The sequence below is a fragment of the Urocitellus parryii genome, chromosome 1, assembly GCF_045843805.1.
Source record: "Urocitellus parryii isolate mUroPar1 chromosome 1, mUroPar1.hap1, whole genome shotgun sequence".
NCBI lineage: Eukaryota > Metazoa > Chordata > Mammalia > Rodentia > Sciuridae > Urocitellus > Urocitellus parryii.
The window spans coordinates 206,622,422-206,641,904 of NC_135531.1; the positions used below are offsets into that span (position 1 = coordinate 206,622,422).

General features: G+C 37.6%; 1 protein-coding gene across 25 annotated transcripts in view; it reads right to left on the reverse strand.

Annotated features, from left to right (window-relative positions):
- The window catches only part of Neb (nebulin), a 205,594-nt gene that overhangs the window by 76,927 nt on the left and 109,184 nt on the right, over positions 1-19,483 (reverse strand). For all 25 annotated transcript variants that reach the window (XM_077802538.1, XM_026387917.2, XM_026387926.2 and 22 more), the window contains 15 exons: positions 17,830-18,141; positions 16,637-16,840; positions 15,257-15,361; positions 14,992-15,099; positions 14,313-14,624; positions 13,446-13,649; positions 12,057-12,161; positions 11,155-11,262; positions 8,716-9,027; positions 7,777-7,980; positions 6,792-6,896; positions 6,199-6,306; positions 5,026-5,337; positions 2,327-2,530; positions 1,877-1,981 (listed from right to left, as the gene is read on the reverse strand). In XM_077802538.1, coding sequence (XP_077658664.1) covers positions 1,877-1,981; positions 2,327-2,530; positions 5,026-5,337; positions 6,199-6,306; positions 6,792-6,896; positions 7,777-7,980; positions 8,716-9,027; positions 11,155-11,262; positions 12,057-12,161; positions 13,446-13,649; positions 14,313-14,624; positions 14,992-15,099; positions 15,257-15,361; positions 16,637-16,840; positions 17,830-18,141 — 2,808 coding nt within the window. The remainder of the gene's footprint in view (positions 1-1,876; positions 1,982-2,326; positions 2,531-5,025; positions 5,338-6,198; positions 6,307-6,791; positions 6,897-7,776; positions 7,981-8,715; positions 9,028-11,154; positions 11,263-12,056; positions 12,162-13,445; positions 13,650-14,312; positions 14,625-14,991; positions 15,100-15,256; positions 15,362-16,636; positions 16,841-17,829; positions 18,142-19,483) is intronic.

Consider the following 19,483-nt stretch of genomic DNA (forward strand, 5'->3'; position numbering starts at 1 on the left):
CTAAAATGTCAGCTACTCTCATTAAATTTCTAAAGTTAATAGCTTGATTTTTGGCATAGTTCTGAATACTGCGCTAGTTTTGTTCATATCATGATAGCAATGGTAAGGTTCTGGTATTTTCAGCTGAGAAATTTATCATACAAAAGTAGCATATGAGACTTTCCAGAACTCTCCTGTCAAAGATTGAATTGAAGAACAGTCTATGCTGTAATGAAGAACTAACTGCCTCTCGATTCAACCACTTGACAAGAATTATACTGCATTATGATGTTGATTCTGGCCTCACCTCCCCAAAGCACATCTATGCCCTAAAATTGTATTTCCTTCCAAACACTGGAAAATAATTAGTACCCAAATAGCTCATTATAGTAGAATTAATGGAGAAGTTGGACATATGGTGAGGAATTTTTACTTGGCACACTTCTTTCCTCAGAAAGATTAATTATTCTTCTGAAAGGATGTCATGTTCCAAACCACTGCATTAAAGTGGTATCCCTCTTTTAAGGTCAGACTTATTCCATGCACAAGCAATCTCTGATCCATGAAGATGGTACCTCTTTTGAACCTCCTTGAATTGTGTAAGAGCCATGTAACTGAATTCTACGTATTAACACATTTTTTCCCCTGCTGATGCTCTTGTTTTTTCCAGACCCCAAATGATTTATCTGCAATAATGACTTTATTTTTTTATTTCCAATATCTACCTCTTAGTATTAATGAGAAACTTACTCAGTCAGTTAAATGTTAAATAAATGACATTAGGGGGCATCCTGTTTTGTTTTTTATTTTTTATTTTTTTGGAGGGTGCCCTCCAAAAAATTGAACTCAGGGGATTGAACTTAGGGGCACTCAACCACCGACCACCGAGCCACATCCTCAGTCTTATTTTGTATTTTATTTAGAGACAGGGTCTCTCTGAGTTCTTAGCACCTCGATTTTGCTGAGCCTGGCTTTGAATTCGCCATCCTCCTGCCTCAGCCTCCGGGGTTGCTGAGATTACAGGTGTGGCATCCTGGGTTTTATCCTGGCTTGAATAAGAAACAGGAGCTTACTTTCAATGGTAGAGATCTTGCCTAGCCTGCACAAGGCCTTAGATTCAACCCCCAAAAGAAAAAAAGAAAAAAGAAAAAGAAAAAGAAAAGCTTACATAATGAGAATGAGTTGGCTTTTGATTTAAGATTTATTTTTTAATCGTCTCAAGAAAATATTCATTTATCTTTTTTGTTTAACTAAGATTTTACTAAAAAATAATGGATATTGGATTTTGCCGCACGCCTTTTCAAGTCTATTAAAATGAGCATATGGTTTTGCTTTTTGTGCTATTAAATGATTAGGTTTCTGAACATAGAGCTGTCTTGGCAATCCTGCATGAGCCTTGGTTGTTTGGATCATATCCTTTGTACTGCAGAATTTATTTTCCCATTATTAATGGTCTACAGTTTTCATTTTTGGAACTACCTTTGATAAGTTTTGGTGATTGTGATGGCTTTCCTTCTTTTATTAGTTTCCAGAGAATGACCTTAGCATTTGAGATAATGAAGGAATGTGTCTAATAACATTTCATTTTTTGCTGTTTTCTGTTCCCCCTCCCCCAGGAGTTATTTGTCATTTCCTAAAGAAAATCCCCCATAGACCCGGGTTTTAAAATTCATTTGTATGGCTTTCTAAAGAGTTCTCATAAATATTTCAAGTTGAATTGAATCTGTCATTAATTGTCCTTTCTTCTTCCCTTTTCTCTGTCCTTCACCTCACCCTTTCGACATGTTGACTTGGCTCTCCAGTCACTGCTGTTTTTCTCACTCTGGGCCAAGGGCTGATGTCAAGGAGCCGTCCCCCACCCTTCTCCAAACGAAACCTCGTCTGCTGTGGTACTTACATTGCTCACATTAAGAGCGTTTGCTCTAGCGAGATTGATTTCTGGCGTATCTGGCATGATGTGGATTGAAGTTTTATCTTTGTCCCAGACTTCTCTGTACTTTGGCTATGGAAAGAACCAATAACAAAAATCACTTCACAATCTGTAATTTTGCTAGTTTCAGTGTATAACTTTTAACTTTTCTTTTGAATCGGATCCAAAATCTTTTCATATTAAAGCCAAGTTTCTAGAATCTTTTCAATGAGTAATTCCAATTTAATATGATAAAAGTCTATATTTATACCTTCAATCAATATATTTTTGTTTAAATTTAATAAGCAAAAAGAATGCTGTCAACATCCTTTATTAAATTTTAATAAAAATTTTTATCATGTTATCTTGATCTTGGGAATTTATTATTTATTTATGGTTCCAATTTGATTTTGATAGATGGAAACAAAAGCGACTTACAATGCTAATATTTTCAGCATTTGCTTTAGCAAGGACCACTTCAGGTGTGTCAACAATGCTTGTATACTTGAGGTTCACCACGGGTGTTCGATAGACACTGTCACATAGGATTTCCTGGGCGTTCTTGACTCTCAATACTTCTGGAGACCCTTCTGGCATCCAGCCGATGCCACGCAGCCACTCCAAGTCAGCCTTGTAAATGGCCTGGGAAAGAAAGCAAAGTTAGGGCAGAGCAGCGTTTTTTTATTTTACTGTTGTAATAAAATGAGGAGACAGTTTTTTATAATAAATAATAATTAAAGGCTTGGCACAGTGGTGTGTACTTGCAATCCCAGCCACTTAGGGGGCTGAGGCAGAGGATGTTCACAAGTTCAAAGCCAGCCCCAGCAACTTAGTGAGGCCCTACGTATGTTAGCAAGATCTTGTCTCAAAATAAAGAAACAAAGAGAACTGGAGATGTGGCTCAGTGGTAAAGTACCCCTGGGTTCAATCCATAGTGCCAAAAAAAAAAAAAAAGATTTGTCAAATAACAAAATTATTTAAAATAGATCACGGGGTGGGTGCAGTGGCACACACCTGTAATCCTGATGAGGCTCAGGCAGGAGAATTAATTGTAAGTTCCAGGCCAGCCTGGACAACTTAGTGAGACCCTGTCTCTAAATAAAATAAAAATGGTTGGGAATATAGTTCAATGGTAGAGCACTTGCCTAGAAAGTATGAGGCCCTGGGCTTGATCCCCAGTACTACCAAAAAAAAAAAAAAAAAAAAAATTAAACATCTAGAGCGCTGCTGACTGATGTAATTCCTCACACACAGCATTGTTTTGTTTTCTGTGCATATGTATTGGGGTGCCTATGCACATTCTGAAAGTTGAAATGACATGGAAATAGCTCTCTATTTGGGGGTACACATGGTCAATTTTTGACGAATATTTAAGCAATCATTATACCAGCCATTGTGGACTTTTAAAGCAATAATAATGGGTTCTCTGGTAAGTTCTCTACATGACAGTCAGTATGATCTTTTCAAAATTCCTAATATGAATCTGATGTCACAACATTCTGCTTATCTTATAGCTTCCCAGTGTTTAAGGATGAAGATCAAAATCCTTAACATGGACTAGGAGGAGACAGGTGGTCTGACACAGTCCCTACATACAGTCTCAGGTGTCCCTTCACCCTGTGCTTCTGACCACTCTGCGATTGTAGTTTGTACCAGGCCTATTGGCATGAATTAATCATCATTAATTCATCTGCTCCCACCCCACAGTTAGCTTTTTCTCCAAAGAGCCTTCCCTGACCTCTTTTTTCTTAGGATCATGGAACCCACTCAGCTATTCACCCCATTGTTCATTCATTGATATTCTCTAATTAACATCTAGTTCTTTGTTATCAATGTGAACTCCTTAATCTCAGGAGCTATGTCTTACTTTTTCCTTCCCCTATATTTACCGCTGTATATTGTGCTAACACAATGTCTGATATTTTTAAAGGGATAATTAAGAATTCATAGCTGGATTTGGTAGCACCTGGCTCTAGTCGTAGCTAGTGGGGAGGCTGGAAGATAGCTTGATTCCAGGAGTTAGAAGACAGCCTGGGCTATATAGAGAGATGCTCTCTCAGAAAAAGAATTCAACCAACAGTCTCCACAACTGGTTCACAATTGAGCCTTTTTAAAATCTAAGATAGCATCTTGCTTTTAATTGGAATTTGCAAATTCTTGGTTATCTACTACACCTGCTTTCCCACATACAGTTAAAATGTTAAGCAGATAAAAATTTTCTACGTTAAACACCAGTTATTAAATTTATTAAGAGCCAGTATGTTGCTTAAAAATGGTATTGTAATAGTTACAGGATACAAATATCAAGCAAAAATGGTAGTAAGGGGAATTAAAAATATTAGAATATCTCTACCTCTTAAGGAAGAATGACATTATATGTTTTAGAGTTTAAAATATGATGAATCTCCAAAATTCAGAAGGAATTCTCAAAGAAGATAACATACAAATTCCCCTCTCTGATTTCGTGTAAGAATTTGATTGATATGCATGCCTCATTTACCAGTGTGTTCATGCGAATGAAGAGACTGCAGTTCTTTAAAAACTGGCCTACCTCTACCACTAGGCAATTCAAGAGATGAGCCTACTTGCCTGCAGTAAACTCATTTATTATTAAAAAAATAAATCTCCTGAAGCATGAGGAAACTAAGTTCAGATAATTAAAAGAAGGTGTCCACTCTTCACAAGAAACAAATAACCTTATAAAGTCCATTATTTCTACAAGATTGAATGGGCATAACATATGAAAATGGCTAAATCTAAAAATGGCTTGGAAAATTAATGAAACACCACATTGTGAAGAACATCCAGTTAAGGGAAACAAGTGAATTTAGAGCATGACACTAATCTTTGAAATTAATTTCTGTCCTCCTTTAATACATAGTTGAAGGACTAAGTATTTTTTTTAAATTTAATAACCTATAAACCTATACACCTTAAAAACTGAATAGAAAGATTCTGGTAGCAACTTTAATGAAAATGAAAACTTCCTAAATTAATTTAGCAGTAAAGTAGGTAATCAATAAATTTGGTAAAACACTAAAGGGAAGTGCCTAGGTTGGGAGAGATGTTTTCCATAGCATGGGAAGGAGTCGCTGTGCCAAGCCATAGAAGCCTTTTTTCCTGAGGGACATACTTACATCACTCTGCAGGTCATAAGCTTTCCTGGCTTGGATCACATCATTCTGATCAGGAAAGCAAGACCACTGGTGCAGGTACTGACGATAGTCCACATTACTTGCTAATGCCTGGCCCTCTTTGGCAGCATTGATGGACACCATGTCCGGTGGGATGGTGATTTTGGCCTTGTGGTCATTGTAGGTTTTCTTGTACAGTCTGTCATTCTGCATCTTCAGCACCTTTGCTGCCCAAACAAGTTTTGGATCTTCCTTGGCATTGCGACATCCAATGTAATGGCCTTTCTGCTTCTCATAAGCAGTCTTGTACAGATACTGGTAGATGAGAACAGAGGAAGGGGTTTTTCAAAATTCGCTTTTCTCTAGATAGCTATTCAATATAATTCCACCTTGCTTAGATTACCTTTTAGACATTAGTATTTCTTTAAATTCATGCTTTAAGTTTTATACTTTTTGTTACATTGGCTGTCTTCTATATGTACATAATTGAAAATATTGTGAATACCTCTAAGTCAAGAACTGTGTATCTGATCATCTCTTAATAGAGTCCCATTCAGCATTTTCCAAATGTTAGTCACTGTTTACTATCCTTAGACATTTTGCCACAAACAAATACAACCTGCACTTCATATTCCTTTAAGTCAAAATGATCCTTTGTTTAAATAGATGTAATCCTTAAGTTATAAACTTGTTTCAAAATTTTATTTAAAATTTAAAACCCAATCTAAATGGAGGATAATCAATGTTTTTCTAGCACATATTAAAACAGACACGTAATTATTTAAAAGAATAGTGCCACATAAAATTATCTCAGGAACCATCAGTAGTAAGCATGGCATACTTTGTGTATCAACAGAATTCTCTGTACCCATGATATTTCCAATTCCTATAAACTGACTGATACTGAGATTTCTGGGGAAAAATAAACTGTGTTTAAATATAAGAATTGCAGAACCAAGCACAGATGAAGGGATTTCTCAAATTACTGTATGAGTTGTACTAGAATTTGAGATTTTAAAATAATATACTAATAATATGTTACTAATATATTAATGATATGATATAAATATACTAATAATAACTTGTATTCTATCTAAATATAATTCCTGGGAAATTCAACTCCCTAGGTGTTTACTAGTTAGCATTTGTTAAGGCTTGGCAAGGAAGAGCTCTTACATCACTGGCGATATCTCTGGAAGCCTTGGCGTGCTGGATTCCAATGGCGTCTGCTCTTATGTCATAGCCGGTCATCTTGACATCTTCCCAAGCTTGCTGATACTGTTTCTGTGAATTGAGCGTGCAATGTCACAATCAGTCTGAAGGGGGAGCTACTGAGTCACCATTACTTGTGTTCAAGAATAGCTATGAACAGGCAGGCCATTAATCTCTCCTTGAGATTCACAAGATAGAACTTGAGTTTGAGTAGATTTTTAATGATATTTAGAAAAGAAATCTCAATATTTATTTAAAAGACATAAATTTAGAAGACAGCAAATCTAGCTTTTAAGAGGAAAAAGCAATGATGAGCCACTCAAAACCAAAACTAAATATTACTACTCATGCATCTTTAAGTTTTTTTTTCCAATAAAAATAGCAATGCACACTTCTACATTATAAAAATACACAGAGACCAACATAACTACTTGTTATTAGCTTAAACACTAGAAATAAAGAGACTGGTGGAAAAATGTTTTCATGCCCAACTTTTGATAAAAGGTTTGGCTAGGCAGTGAGCATGCTGTCAAGCAGAGGAACAAGCTGTGTCTTACATTGCTTATCTGGATGGCATTGAGTTTGGACTGCAGCATCAGTGGAGTGTCAGCTGGCACATTCACATTAGCTTTCTCTTTGTCCCAGGCATCACGATACCGTGGCTGGTAAAAAATTTTAAAATGAGGTGTTGATTAGTAATGACTACATGAATAAAATGTTAAATAAAGTTAAAAGTTACCTTTGCATGTTTCCTAATTAAAAATGTAGATCATGTTTTGCCTTCATTTTGCTTGTTTTTGTTGTTGTTTTGTATTGGGGGTTGAACCCGGGACACTTACCACCAGGCCACATCCCCAGACATTTTTATTTTGTATTTTGAGACAGGGTGTCACTAAATTTCCCAGGATGGCCTCCAACTTGCAATCCTCCTGCCTCAGCCTCTAAATCACTGGGATTGCAGGTATATGCCACCATTCCTGGCTCATTTTGTGATTTTTATTTAAAGTACCAAAAGTAACTTCAAGAACACACTTATATGTGACACAACATAAATTTATAATGAATAAGAAATACAGTAGTAAAATTATCCTTTTCCATTAATTCACATCTAATGATCTGGCAGGTAAGCCCACCTTTGCAGAAAAACTATGATTATTCACATTGCTAGTCAGGACCTTTCTTTCTTATTACGAAGAGCTACAATAATATCTAATATTTATCCCTGGACCTCTCAGGCTATTTTGTGATTGAATAGTTATTAAAAGGAGGGAATTTTGTGATTATGGTATCATAAAATCATCTGTATTATAGTCTGGATTTCAAAATGTGATTTAAATATATCAGAATCTGGGCCCACATGTGTTGACAAAGACATATCAAAGCAAACGAAATCTAGAGACAGCTAACAGATTGACAGCATGAAGATCTATCTAGATACTTTTATGTTCAAGATCTTAATGTGGGTATTGTCAGTTTGCAGTTCACATTTAGACTTCTGGAGAAGTCTTTAAATTGTCTGAGAATGTCACCAACCCAGCTTACCTCACTGATCTGTAGAGCATTGGTCTTTGCCAAGACCACCTCTGGTGTATCAACAATACTGGTAAATTTGAGGGCCTCAGGTCTTACACGATATAACCTTTCATTCAAGAGATTCTGCGCATTCTTCACTCTCATCACGTCCACAGAACCCTCTGCCAACCATCCAATACCCTTCATCCATTCCAGGTCTGATTTGTATATGTTCTACAGGAAGGAGAGGAACACACAGTAGGGAAGAAACAAATTTACCCACAGAGTTCAATGCTTGCAAACCACCTCTAGACTCCATCAGCTAGGCAACCAATCCATAGAATTCAAGGATAACATTAAATGTTAGAAGGTGGGTGTTATGTCTCTGGCACACATCTCTAGGAGAAGCTCACAATATCCTACAGCATTGGAGCAGGGCTCACAAGTGGTACACTTGTTAGAATGACAGATAGCAATGGCACATAATTTTTTTTTTCTATTCTAGGTTGAGCTTCTGGGCTCACTTGAAGTCTGCCTTTTATGTATCACTGAGATACAAAAACATCTGTAGGAATTTTAGAGAAAAAGATCCTTAGATGTATATATAATGAGAAGAAAATCTACCTCTATCTATATTTATCTGTGTGCCAGATAAACTTGAAGTTCAATATTTCCTTATGCTTTTATCTATTTCTGAAATTAGACATCTTATCATGCAAAGGTAATAGATCAGAACAGCTAGGATTGAAATTCTCTACCTAATTACAAAGTATAAGAGACTGGTTTTCATCTTGGTGATAAGGTCCTGCTTCTACAAGAAAGAATTCTTTATAAGAAAGAAAATGTTTGAAAAGACTCTGTCACCATGAATTATACAGAATACTTCAGGTTCTATTAAGATTACCATTTAAATTAAGCCTCTAGGGAACAAACACACATCTCCCCAGAATCTGATGACAATATACGCACATCACTCTGCAGTTCATAGGCTTTCTTGGCCTGGATCACATCGTTCTGATCTGGCAGACACGTCCACTGGTGCAGATAATTGCGATAATCAATGTCGCTAACCAGGACCTGGCATTTCTTGGCTTGGACAATTGACATCATGTCCAAAGGTGTATTGTAAATTCCCTTAGATTTCTCATAAGCTTTCTTGTACTCTCTGTCACTCTGGATCTTGGCGGCATGTATAGACCATACCAACTTGGGGTCATCTTGCAGGCTGCGGAAACCCACGTGGTGGCCTAGCTGCTTACGGTAGCCTTCTTTGTATTTGTACTAAAGGTGTGAAAAAACAGATTAAACAACAACAACATATGAAAATAAGGTAGTGAGGATTTTTCTTTAAATGATTTCAGGATATTTTCTTAACTTTAATGTAAATTAGCTCAACACTGGCAGTTATTATATATTTCAGTTCACTTTAAAGAAAATAGGACAATTTTAGGTAGTTTTCTTTTAGAAGAAATGAATAAACCAGGAAGAAAATAGCATGGCAAACAAGAATAAAAAATAATAACTAACTGTTATAGTGTGGATCTGGAATGTTCCCCAAAGTTCTTGTGTTTAAGGCCTTTTCTCCAGTGCAGCAATGTTTATAGAGATGGGACTTGGGAATTGCCAGGCTCACGGGGGCTCTCACTTCACCAATGGATTAATTCATGGATAGATTCATAACTGAAGGTGTGGGAAACTGTAGGAGATGCGACCTAGTTGAAGGTCGTGGGTCCTTAAGGTAAGTCCCTTGGAATATTATTCTTATCCCTGGCCCTTTTCTCTCTGCTTCGCAACCCCCATGAGGTGAGAGTTTTGCTCTACCAAGCTCTCACTGACATGATGTGCTGCCTCACAAACCACAGATATGGGGCCAGCCAAACGTGGACTGAAACCATGAGCCCCAATAAATCTTTCCTCCTTTAAGCTGATTTCTCAGGCATTTTGTCACAGTGATAGAAAACAGACTAACACCATCACACTAAGCAGTCACTGTATGCCACACACTATTATGAGAGCTTCAAATGAATTAGGTTGATCCATATGAAACCGTGGAAGTGTTTTAGTCGAAAACTGTTGAATGGTGACAATTATACAATGTCTCTATGAGGTAGATACTATTTTTTTTTAAGTACTAGGGATTGAATTCAGGAGCCATTTAACACCGAGCTACATACCCAGATCTTTATATTTTTTCTAAGTTGCCCAGGCTGGCCTTGAACTTGTGGTTCTCTTGCCTAAGCCTTCTATATAGCTGGGATTATAGGCAGGTGCCACTCTGCCCATAATACTATTATTATCCTATATTTAATTGGGAGAAATAAGGCACATGAGGGTAACCAAGGTTGCCTGGCAAGTGGAACATAAGGTCAGATGGTTTCCCAAGAGCACTGAGGATACCTCAGGCAGGGAAAAGTCATGTGATTGGTTTTGGAGCTGGAGAAGAAATATATACATTTTGGGGATGGAAATCAAGATTATTGACTTGAATCAGAAAATGACAATTAAAGGTCTATGGACTAGAATTTCCATCAGATGAGTTGAGAACAAAAATGATGTCCTTTTCTTTCCTGAATTGGATAAGATGGGGAAGTCTGGACAGAAGGGAGAGAAAACTGGGACTAAGGCAGTTACTGTGAACCAGCTGTGGTTATTGGTTATTGAAAGTAAAAATGAGGCATAGAAGGAGGTAACAGCTGGATACATGAGATAAAAAACAAATAAATAGAGAAGAACCTCAGGTGGGGGCGGGGAAGAGTGTCTTAAAGATTTGGAGCTGAGAGTAGGAGTAGGCTTGGTAGGATAATCATTTTGACTATTAGTTTTAAAATTAGTGTTAAGTGAATTTGAAAACATTACTGAAAGCATTCTACATAAGCCTTCAGTATAAAATGTTTAATATAAAATGTGAGTTCAGTGGTAAGTCTAATATGAAACTACCATCTATTTTTTATATTGTGGAAAATGGCAGAAATGTTTGGGGATAAAATACATTATATTTGTTTCTCAATTTTCTCCAAAAATTTCCTAAGAATTTTTCATGATATTTTGTTTCTACTTAGAAACAAAGCAGAAGACCGATCTATATCTATCTATCTATCCCTATCTATCTATCTATCTATCTATCTATCTATCTATCTGAAACTACTTTTTGGTAGAGTTTCTATTGAGGGAAAACATGGAAGAAAAAGCACCCATTTCTGAATTCTTTTTATTGTTGGCCCGTTTACTATATCTATCTATCTATATCTATCTGTAGCAATAAAGATTAACATTTTTAACTAAGAGAAAGTTTTTAGCACATGACAAAATGCAATTGTTTGCATGAATTAAAAAGACAAAATTCTTGACAAATAGTGTCCCCATTTGTTTTATAGAAGAGAAGAATCACAAGAAATCGAGGAAAGTTACCTCACTCGCAATTTCTCTGGAGGCTTTGGCGTGTTTGATTTCAATGGCATCTGCTCTTATGTCGTAGCCTTTCTGCTTGGCTTCGTCCCAGTCTTTTTGGTAGAGTTTCTATTGAGGGAAAACATGGAAAGTGGCATAAGAAAAAAAGCACCTACTTCTGAATTCTTTTTATTGTTGGTTGTTTACTTTGTAGAGCATAGAATACTTTTAAAGCTAAACATCTAACTCTATTAATATTTGAATATTTATACTCATCATAACATGGTATGTACTTGAAAATACTCCACTGCACAGGACACGGAAACTAAGAGTCAACAGAGAACCAGAGAATCTGTATCAAAGTACCAAACAAGACTGGATAAGATTTTTTCCCTTATTTTGCCCTTTGATGCATCAGATGTGTTTGCTAAAGGTATAAGACATAGATATCATATGGACCCTGCTCTTCAAATATGACTAAAATTTCTTTTGACTTTCATATGGCTTTGAAATGTCAAACAAGAAAGTTCTGGGTCAATCAAAACAGACACTAATAAGATAACAGACACTGTTGAGAGTCAATGGAACATGACTAGGGTTCCACTGTTCCCAATGAACATATGAGAAATGGAGCCACAACCGCTGGGATATAGGAGGATGGATCAAGGTTGAAAGCAGATCACCAATAGGACTCAGGTATTCCAACTCCTGCAGTCCAGGCACCTAGCCATGTATCTATGCTAACATTTAAATGAGAATCTACATTCATTTACTTTGGGAATGATAGCTAAAGAAAAAAAATCTAGCACTGAAAGACATGAACATTTCTAAGATAGGTAATTTTTCAATTATAACACACTCCACAAGCTGACTGACACTGTCCCACAATGTATGCCTTTACAGTCCATATTTATAGCACTTACATTGCTAATTTGCAAGGCATTGATTTGGGCCTGCAGCATAACTGGTGTATCTGAAGGAATGTTGATGTTGGTTTTATCTTTATTCCAGGCTTCTTGATACAGCCTCTGTGGAGAGAAGGGAAATATTTAATTCAATGATAGAGAATGGACATTTGAAATATTAAGACTTAGTAACTATTTTATTTGGGAAAATGTTTCTAAAATATGTTTAGGATGGTTTATTTGATGTGACAACTTGGCCAGGCAATGATACTCAGATATTTAGTCAAATATTATTCTGAATGTTTTTGTTAAAATAATTTTCAGATAAGATTCGGATTTATATCAGCAGATTTTAAACCAAGCAGAGGACCCTCCATAATGGAGTTGGGGGTCATCCAATCAATTGAAGGTCCTTAACAGTCTGATTTCCCCAAACAAGAAGGAATTTCTTTCAGCAAACTATCATTTGGTGGTGGTGATGGGGTAGGTACCTGGGATTGAACTCATGGGCACTCAACCACTGAGCCACATCCCCAGCCCTATTTTGTATTTTATCTAGAGACAGGGTCTCACTGAATTGCTTAGCACATCATCATTGCTGAAGCTGACTTTGAACTCTCAATCCTCCTGTCTCAGCTTCCTGAGCTGCAGGGATTGCAGGTGTGTGCCACTACACCTGGCTCAGAAAACTGTCTTTGAACTTGAACTGCGGTCTTCCCTGGGTCTCAAATCTGCTGTTCTGCCTTGCAGATTTTGGAATTGCCAATCTGCAATATTGCATGTATCAGTTCTTTAAAATCTCAGTCTCTCTGTGTGTTCATAAATACATCTATAAATACATTCAATAGGATATGTTCCTTTAGGGAATCCTGACTCTCACAATGTTATACCATTTATTATATAACATTATATTACATGTCTTATTATTAATAGAATTATTTGTTTCCTTGAATTAACATTGAGATTTTTTTTTTTGTACCAGGGATCAAACCCAGGGACACTTAATAACTGAGTCACATCCCTAGCCCTCTTATGTTTCATTTTGAGACAGGGTCCTGCTAAGTTGCTTAGGGTCTTGCTAAGTTGCTGAGGCTGGCTTTGAACTTCAGATCCTCTTGTCTCAGCCTCCTGAGCTGCTGGGATTACAGGTTACACCACCACACCCGGCCTTATCATCGAGAGATATTTTTCATTTTATTGCTTCAAAGTATGTGTGTGGGAGGGGAAGGCACAATGTATTTGTCAGAGTTCTGCTTTTCACATGCTTTCACTAAACTAGTCCAGTGACTCTTGGATCTGCCCACCACTGTAATTCACTGAAGAGAGCTTGTACTTGTTTGGTTTCACTGCCATTATCTGAACACACAATCCAGAAAGACAGAAGCTTGGTAGTTCGATGATTCTTACCTCACTCATTTGCAGAGAATTGGCTTTTGCCAGGACAATTTCTGGAGTGTCAACAATGCAGGTGAATTTCAAATCTTCTGGTCGAGTCCTATAGAGCCTTTCATTCACAAGGTCCTGTGCACCCTTCACTCTGGTCATTTCTACGGAGCCTTCTGGCATCCAGCCAATGCCGCGTAGCCATTCCAGGTCTGCTTTATACACACTCTACAAAGACGGTAGAGAAATCATTGTTCCAAGTGTTAGACATTCAGCCCTCAGTGGAAAAATAAAGTGGAGGGGGTGATGAGCACAGAATGGTAGTTCTGAAAAAGTAAGACCTAAGATCTTACATAAGATATATGTTGGTGACAAAAGTCATTTGTAAAACCAAAATTATTTCTACAAGCCACAAATAAGAAACACCTCTAATAAAGAATTTCATGATATAATTATTTGATATTTCTAAAAGTTTTAAAATTGGAAAAATTTTAAAGGACTATTTTATTAAATCTTATTCCATTTTAATCCTATAATAGCTGATCCAATGAAATACTATTTAGTGTTTTGGATCTGGCCTAACAGTGGCAATTATTTTAAAAACACTCAGATGCTTTATATTTGTGTGAAATATATCTTCATTGCTAGAAATTACAAATGACATAAGAAAACAGTTTTGAATCAAGGCCAGGAAATAAAGGACATGATTTCATCTCTCTATGCTTCCCATAAATGCCTAACTAGGGGTTTGTATTAATGTGAATAGTGTCTCCTCACCCTGCCTGAGTTACACAGTGCATGACTATCTGTCCACAGGGGCATACTGGACAATTCGCAAATCTATGATATTCAGCCCTCAGTTCCTTCCTTCCCAAAGCACAAATCACTTACATCACTCTGCAGTTCATAGGCCTTCTTGGCTTGGATGATGTCGTTCTGATCAGGTAAGCAGGTCCAGTGGTGCAAGTAGTTGCGATAATCAATATCACTGACCAGAGTCTGGCATTTCTTGGCCAGCAAGATGCCCAACATGTCCACTGGGCTAGAGAACTTGGTCTTCCACTTCTGAAAGTCCTTTTTGTACTCAAGTTCACTGTTAATCTTCCCTGCATGTATGGCACACATAATCCTGGGATCGTCTTCAATGCACTGGGCTCCAATATGGTGGCCTTTCTGTTTCTCATATGCTTCCTTGTATTTGTACTAAAATGCCAGAAATACAGATTTAGACATTTAGTTTGGGGACCATGCTCATGGTGAGAATTACAGACAATATGAAATGGGTAAGAATTTTATACTTCAGACATTTTGACATCTCTGGGCAATTTTATGTTATTTTTTAATACTATAATAAAAATACTCTTATATTTTCATTGGTGGGAACTTTCCCTGCAGCAACTCCAACTCAAGTTCCAAAAGTATTTTTCTTCTCTGTGACAATTAAGGGAAAGATCTTTCAAGGAAGCAGGACCGGAGGCATGTGGAAACAATTACAAAGTGTGGTCCATTAGTCCAACTTTGGGTTATTCAGCACTGCGGGGACTCAGGGAGTTAGATGGAAGGTACTCACATCACTGGCAATGTCCCTAGAGGCCTTGGCACTTTTGATGGAAATAGCATCTTCTCTCAGATCATAGTCCTTCATCTTTGATTCATCCCACCCTTTGGTATAAAGTTTCTAGGTGGAACATAAAACACACACACACACACACAAAAATAAAATAAAAGTGTTTTAGGAAGTTAATAGGCCAATTCTAGAGAAGAAATCATTAAGGTAGAAGAAGCATTTTAATGACTTCTAGAAAGGCATAGGGGACAATCAGGAAATCTCTTACTTGGCTGATATTGGCAGAATTGCTCTTCGCCAGCAGGATTTCTGGGGTGTCCGGCATCACATGGATGGAGGCTTTGTCAGCATCCCAAGCTTCTGTGTATAAATGCTACAGGAGGGTAGGGGGAAACAGAACCTTCTTTAAAATCCAGTTACTATCCAATTTAACTACAAAATCAATCCTGTTAAGGTTATTTGGAAGTAGGGGGAAAAAAAGGGTAGTGGAGAATAAAACAGGGCAATATTTAAACACTACATAGCTGTTTCACAGCTAATATAAAGCTCTAATTATGAATTCTTTTAATCCAATGAATCACAAGCTTCCTCTTAGGATGTTGGAGGCAGAGCTTGGTGATAGAGCTATAGGAATCCCCAGACACCAGAGTCTATCTCAAGTTCAAACTCAACTTCACTCTAACTTGTGCAATCTTCAGAATGGTACAAAACTTCTCAAATTTTCTAAGAGGGGGATATTTATATCTTCTTTGAATATTTTAAAGGACTAGCTGCATATATAAAATGTCTGAGCCATAGTAGGTTCTTAAGTTTTTTTTTCTTTTGGTGTTTCCTACTGTTATTATCTTTGTGGTTGCTATTATGGAATGAAATAGTTTCTGGAGTTTTATAGCTCCAACTCTGAAGTCTGCTGTTTGAGAGCCAATTTCCTATTCCGATTTGAGCACTCAATCTTACTACTGAATGATTAGAAAATGTTCAGGCCAGGCCAGAATTCAGTTAAGCTCAATTCAATCTAAAATGTGCATAATAAGAGCCTACTCATGGAATAAACAGATTGATAGAACTCTAGAGGACAAAAGTGATCATCTATCTTATGTAATGAAAGCAGAAATAGCAGCTCATTTTTTAAAGTGGATTTCTACAACCTAAGATGGAAAAGCAACTAATTTGTGTTCTGGCACTACTATGAAACACCATGTTGCTTGGCTTATATTCTTTATTAGATGGACAGAGAAAACCAACAGCCTCAGTCTGCTCTGCCTAGGGGAGTGTTCATGTTGCTTGGCTTATATTCTTTATTAGATGGACAGAGAAAACCAACAGCCTCAGTCTGCTCTGCCTAGGGGAGTGTTCAGGGAAAGGTAATGCATTCCTGGTATTGCTAGGTCCTGCTCAGGAGAGAATGTGCAGTACTCCGAGCAATTACTTGGGGCTTTGTTTTCATAGGCACACAGGGAATTAGAGGGCATGGTTTGAGACAGTGTAGAGATCCAGCCTTCCAGAAGCCAAGCAGATACTTAGGTGAAGGCCTGCATGAGAATCAGGTCCATTCTACCTCCTTTCTCTGGTGACCCTTGAGGGCATTTTCTACTCCACAAGCCAAGTTCATTATGACTCTGGCAACAGGAAGCAGCTGAGGACTCACCTTGCTCATTGTGAGGGCATTATTCTTTGCCAGGACAATTTCTGGGGTGTCTGTGATGCATGTGAATTTGAGCTGGTTTGCAGGCTGGCGGTATTTCCTGTCGCTCAGGATTTCTCCAGCTCTCTTCACCTTCTCCACCTCCACAGAGCCAATAGGAACCCATCCAATGCCTCTCAGCCACTCAAGATCAGCCTTGTAAATAGCCTGGACATGAAATAATGTCAAATATGGAGATATTACCTAATGATCCTGGTGCCAGAGCTTGATGTTTCTATTTATTTATGAATGAATGACAGGGTCTAGCTGCCCAGGCTAGCCTTGAACTTGTGATCTTCCTGCTTTAGTCGCCCAAGTTGCTGGGATTGCAGGCCTGTGCCACCACCCACAGCTCAATCTTGATTAAACATATACAGACAATTTATAATTCTGAGACTTATTTGTGTACATTTCTAGGACAATCCACAGGATTGCCTTACTTTATTGAGAATAGCTGGTCAAATGCCTTGCCTTTGATAGAAGTCAATATTAGCTGTTTTAAAGACCTATAAAATCTCTTTAATAGTGTTATTTCAGTGACACAAAACCACTTTAAGGAAATTACCACCTCCCTCCTGAAACAAGGTGTTTATTCTCTGATGTGATTCTCCATACATACTTGTGTGGGAATAATACTCTACTAGAATTCAGTGGGTTCCTATCTTATGGACAGTAGCCCTCTCAGCCAGCCATGTGATATACGCAAAGGATGAATGCCTGTGATCGACCATTTGTGAATTAATGTGTTTTTTGGGGAACAATAAAATATGGCATTTTTATTCATATGATTCTATGTGCATGCTTCTAAGTCAAAGAATACTCACCTTTTTACTTTAAGTTCCTTCTCTTGTCTTAGGATTTGAGTAAGAAGGAATTTTATCCCTTTCATTTTCTTCCCTGAACTTAAATAATTGACTACAGAAGAATTTTTTTTTCATAAATAAGGGTAACAATTCTTATTGAATATTTTTTGGAAACATTTTTTAAAACAATGACACTATTTTTACTATTCTTCCAAGAGTGACTAGTCAGAGCCTGATCAAAACATGGAGCTACAATACTCAAAAGATAGTACTTGAATCTATGGCACGAAATATTTGTGAACCCCCCTTTTAAGACTTTTAAACACATGGTTGAAGGATGTCAGAGTCACTCACATCACTCTGCAGGTCGTAGGCTTTCCGGGCCTGAATGACATCATTCTGATCTGGAAGGCAGATCCATTCATGTAGAGGATGCCTATAGTCAATGTCACTCACAAGGATCTGGCATTTCTTGGCCAGCACCACCCCCAGCATGTCCACTGGGCTACTGAACTTGGTCTTCCACTTCTCAAAGTCCTTCTTGTACTCCCTGTCACTCTGGATCTTGGCCACATGGATGGACCACATCATCTTGGGGTCATCCTTAATGTTCCGGGCCCCAATGTGGTGGCCCAGCTGTTTGCGGTAGCCTTCCTTGTACTTGTACTGGAGAAAGAAAAGGAATATTAGTCTAATGATTAAAAATACACACTCTTTCTTCATTTTACCCTCTACCATCATGAGGAGAGAGGTGAATATCATCAACCCCATTTTATAAAGTAGGCACCTGAAGATCACATCACAAGTAGGGGGTAGGGCTGAGCCTAGATGGAGAGCTTCTTGTTCCTAATATTTTTTCCCTTTCTCTACACTATACTACCTGGTGTACCATTGTACTTCCTTAACAAGTAAAAATAAAACATCTTGTACAACCCAATGGGTCATCTACCCCATGTTAGAATGCCTATAATTACAGCTATTTGGGAGGTCAAGGCAGGAGGATTGCAAGTTTGAGACCAGGCTGAGCAACTTGGTGAGACCCTGTCTCAAAATAAAAAGTAAAAAGGGTTGAAGATGTAGCTCAGTGGTAAAGGGCCTCTGTTTCCAATCCCCAGTATCAAAAAACAAACAAAATGCATGTTTTTTTTTAAATGTTTAACATTAATAATATTTTAGAACACCTTCCTTATTATTAGAATCGAAAGTGAAGTCCCTGGCCAATGATATATATCACATGTAAATAGTTTATGTGCCACAAGGAAAGATCTCTCTTACTGGACCTGGGAACATTAAACTTCCACCAACAGAATCCCATGCTGGGGTTAAGACTACTTTTAAAATCCAAGAATAACATCAAGATCCGATTTACTATGAGATGATCACAATGTGGGCTTCTCTAGCATAATAGCTGGAAAGTGTTTAAAAATAGAAGGAATGAAGTCCAAAGTACATAAGAATGTAAGTCTGAGGCATGGGCCCTTCCAGAAGTCTGGATCTTGCTCTGGGGAGGCCTGGTAGACAGTGAGGTCAAGGATACCCTAAGGAGATGTTTTTCACATGAAGAAAAGGAGCAGAGAGAAGAGGCAAATAGGTGCTGCAAAGAAACTTCACTTATTTCACAGTTTATTCTTGCTAGGGGCATCTTAGTAAGAGAACATGGAGATATTCATCATTATTCTTCTTTCAGTGTCAAATAATAAATGGACAGAAGTAGTGTGAAAGAGTTCACATTTATATTGATCAATTTACTTGAGGTATTAATATCTTTAATTTCACAAACCTCTGGGATGTTTGAGCATCTTAGATGCTCAATTCTTCAGACTCAAAAAAAACTATTTTTTACTTTTTAAGAATATGTCTTTAGCAGGTGGGGTGGCACACACCTATAATCCCAGCAGCTCAGGAGAGTGAGGCAGGAGGATCATGAATTCAAACCCAGCCTCAGCAAAAGAGAGGTGCTAAGCAACTCAGTGAGACCCTGTCTCTAAATAAAATACAAAATAGGGCT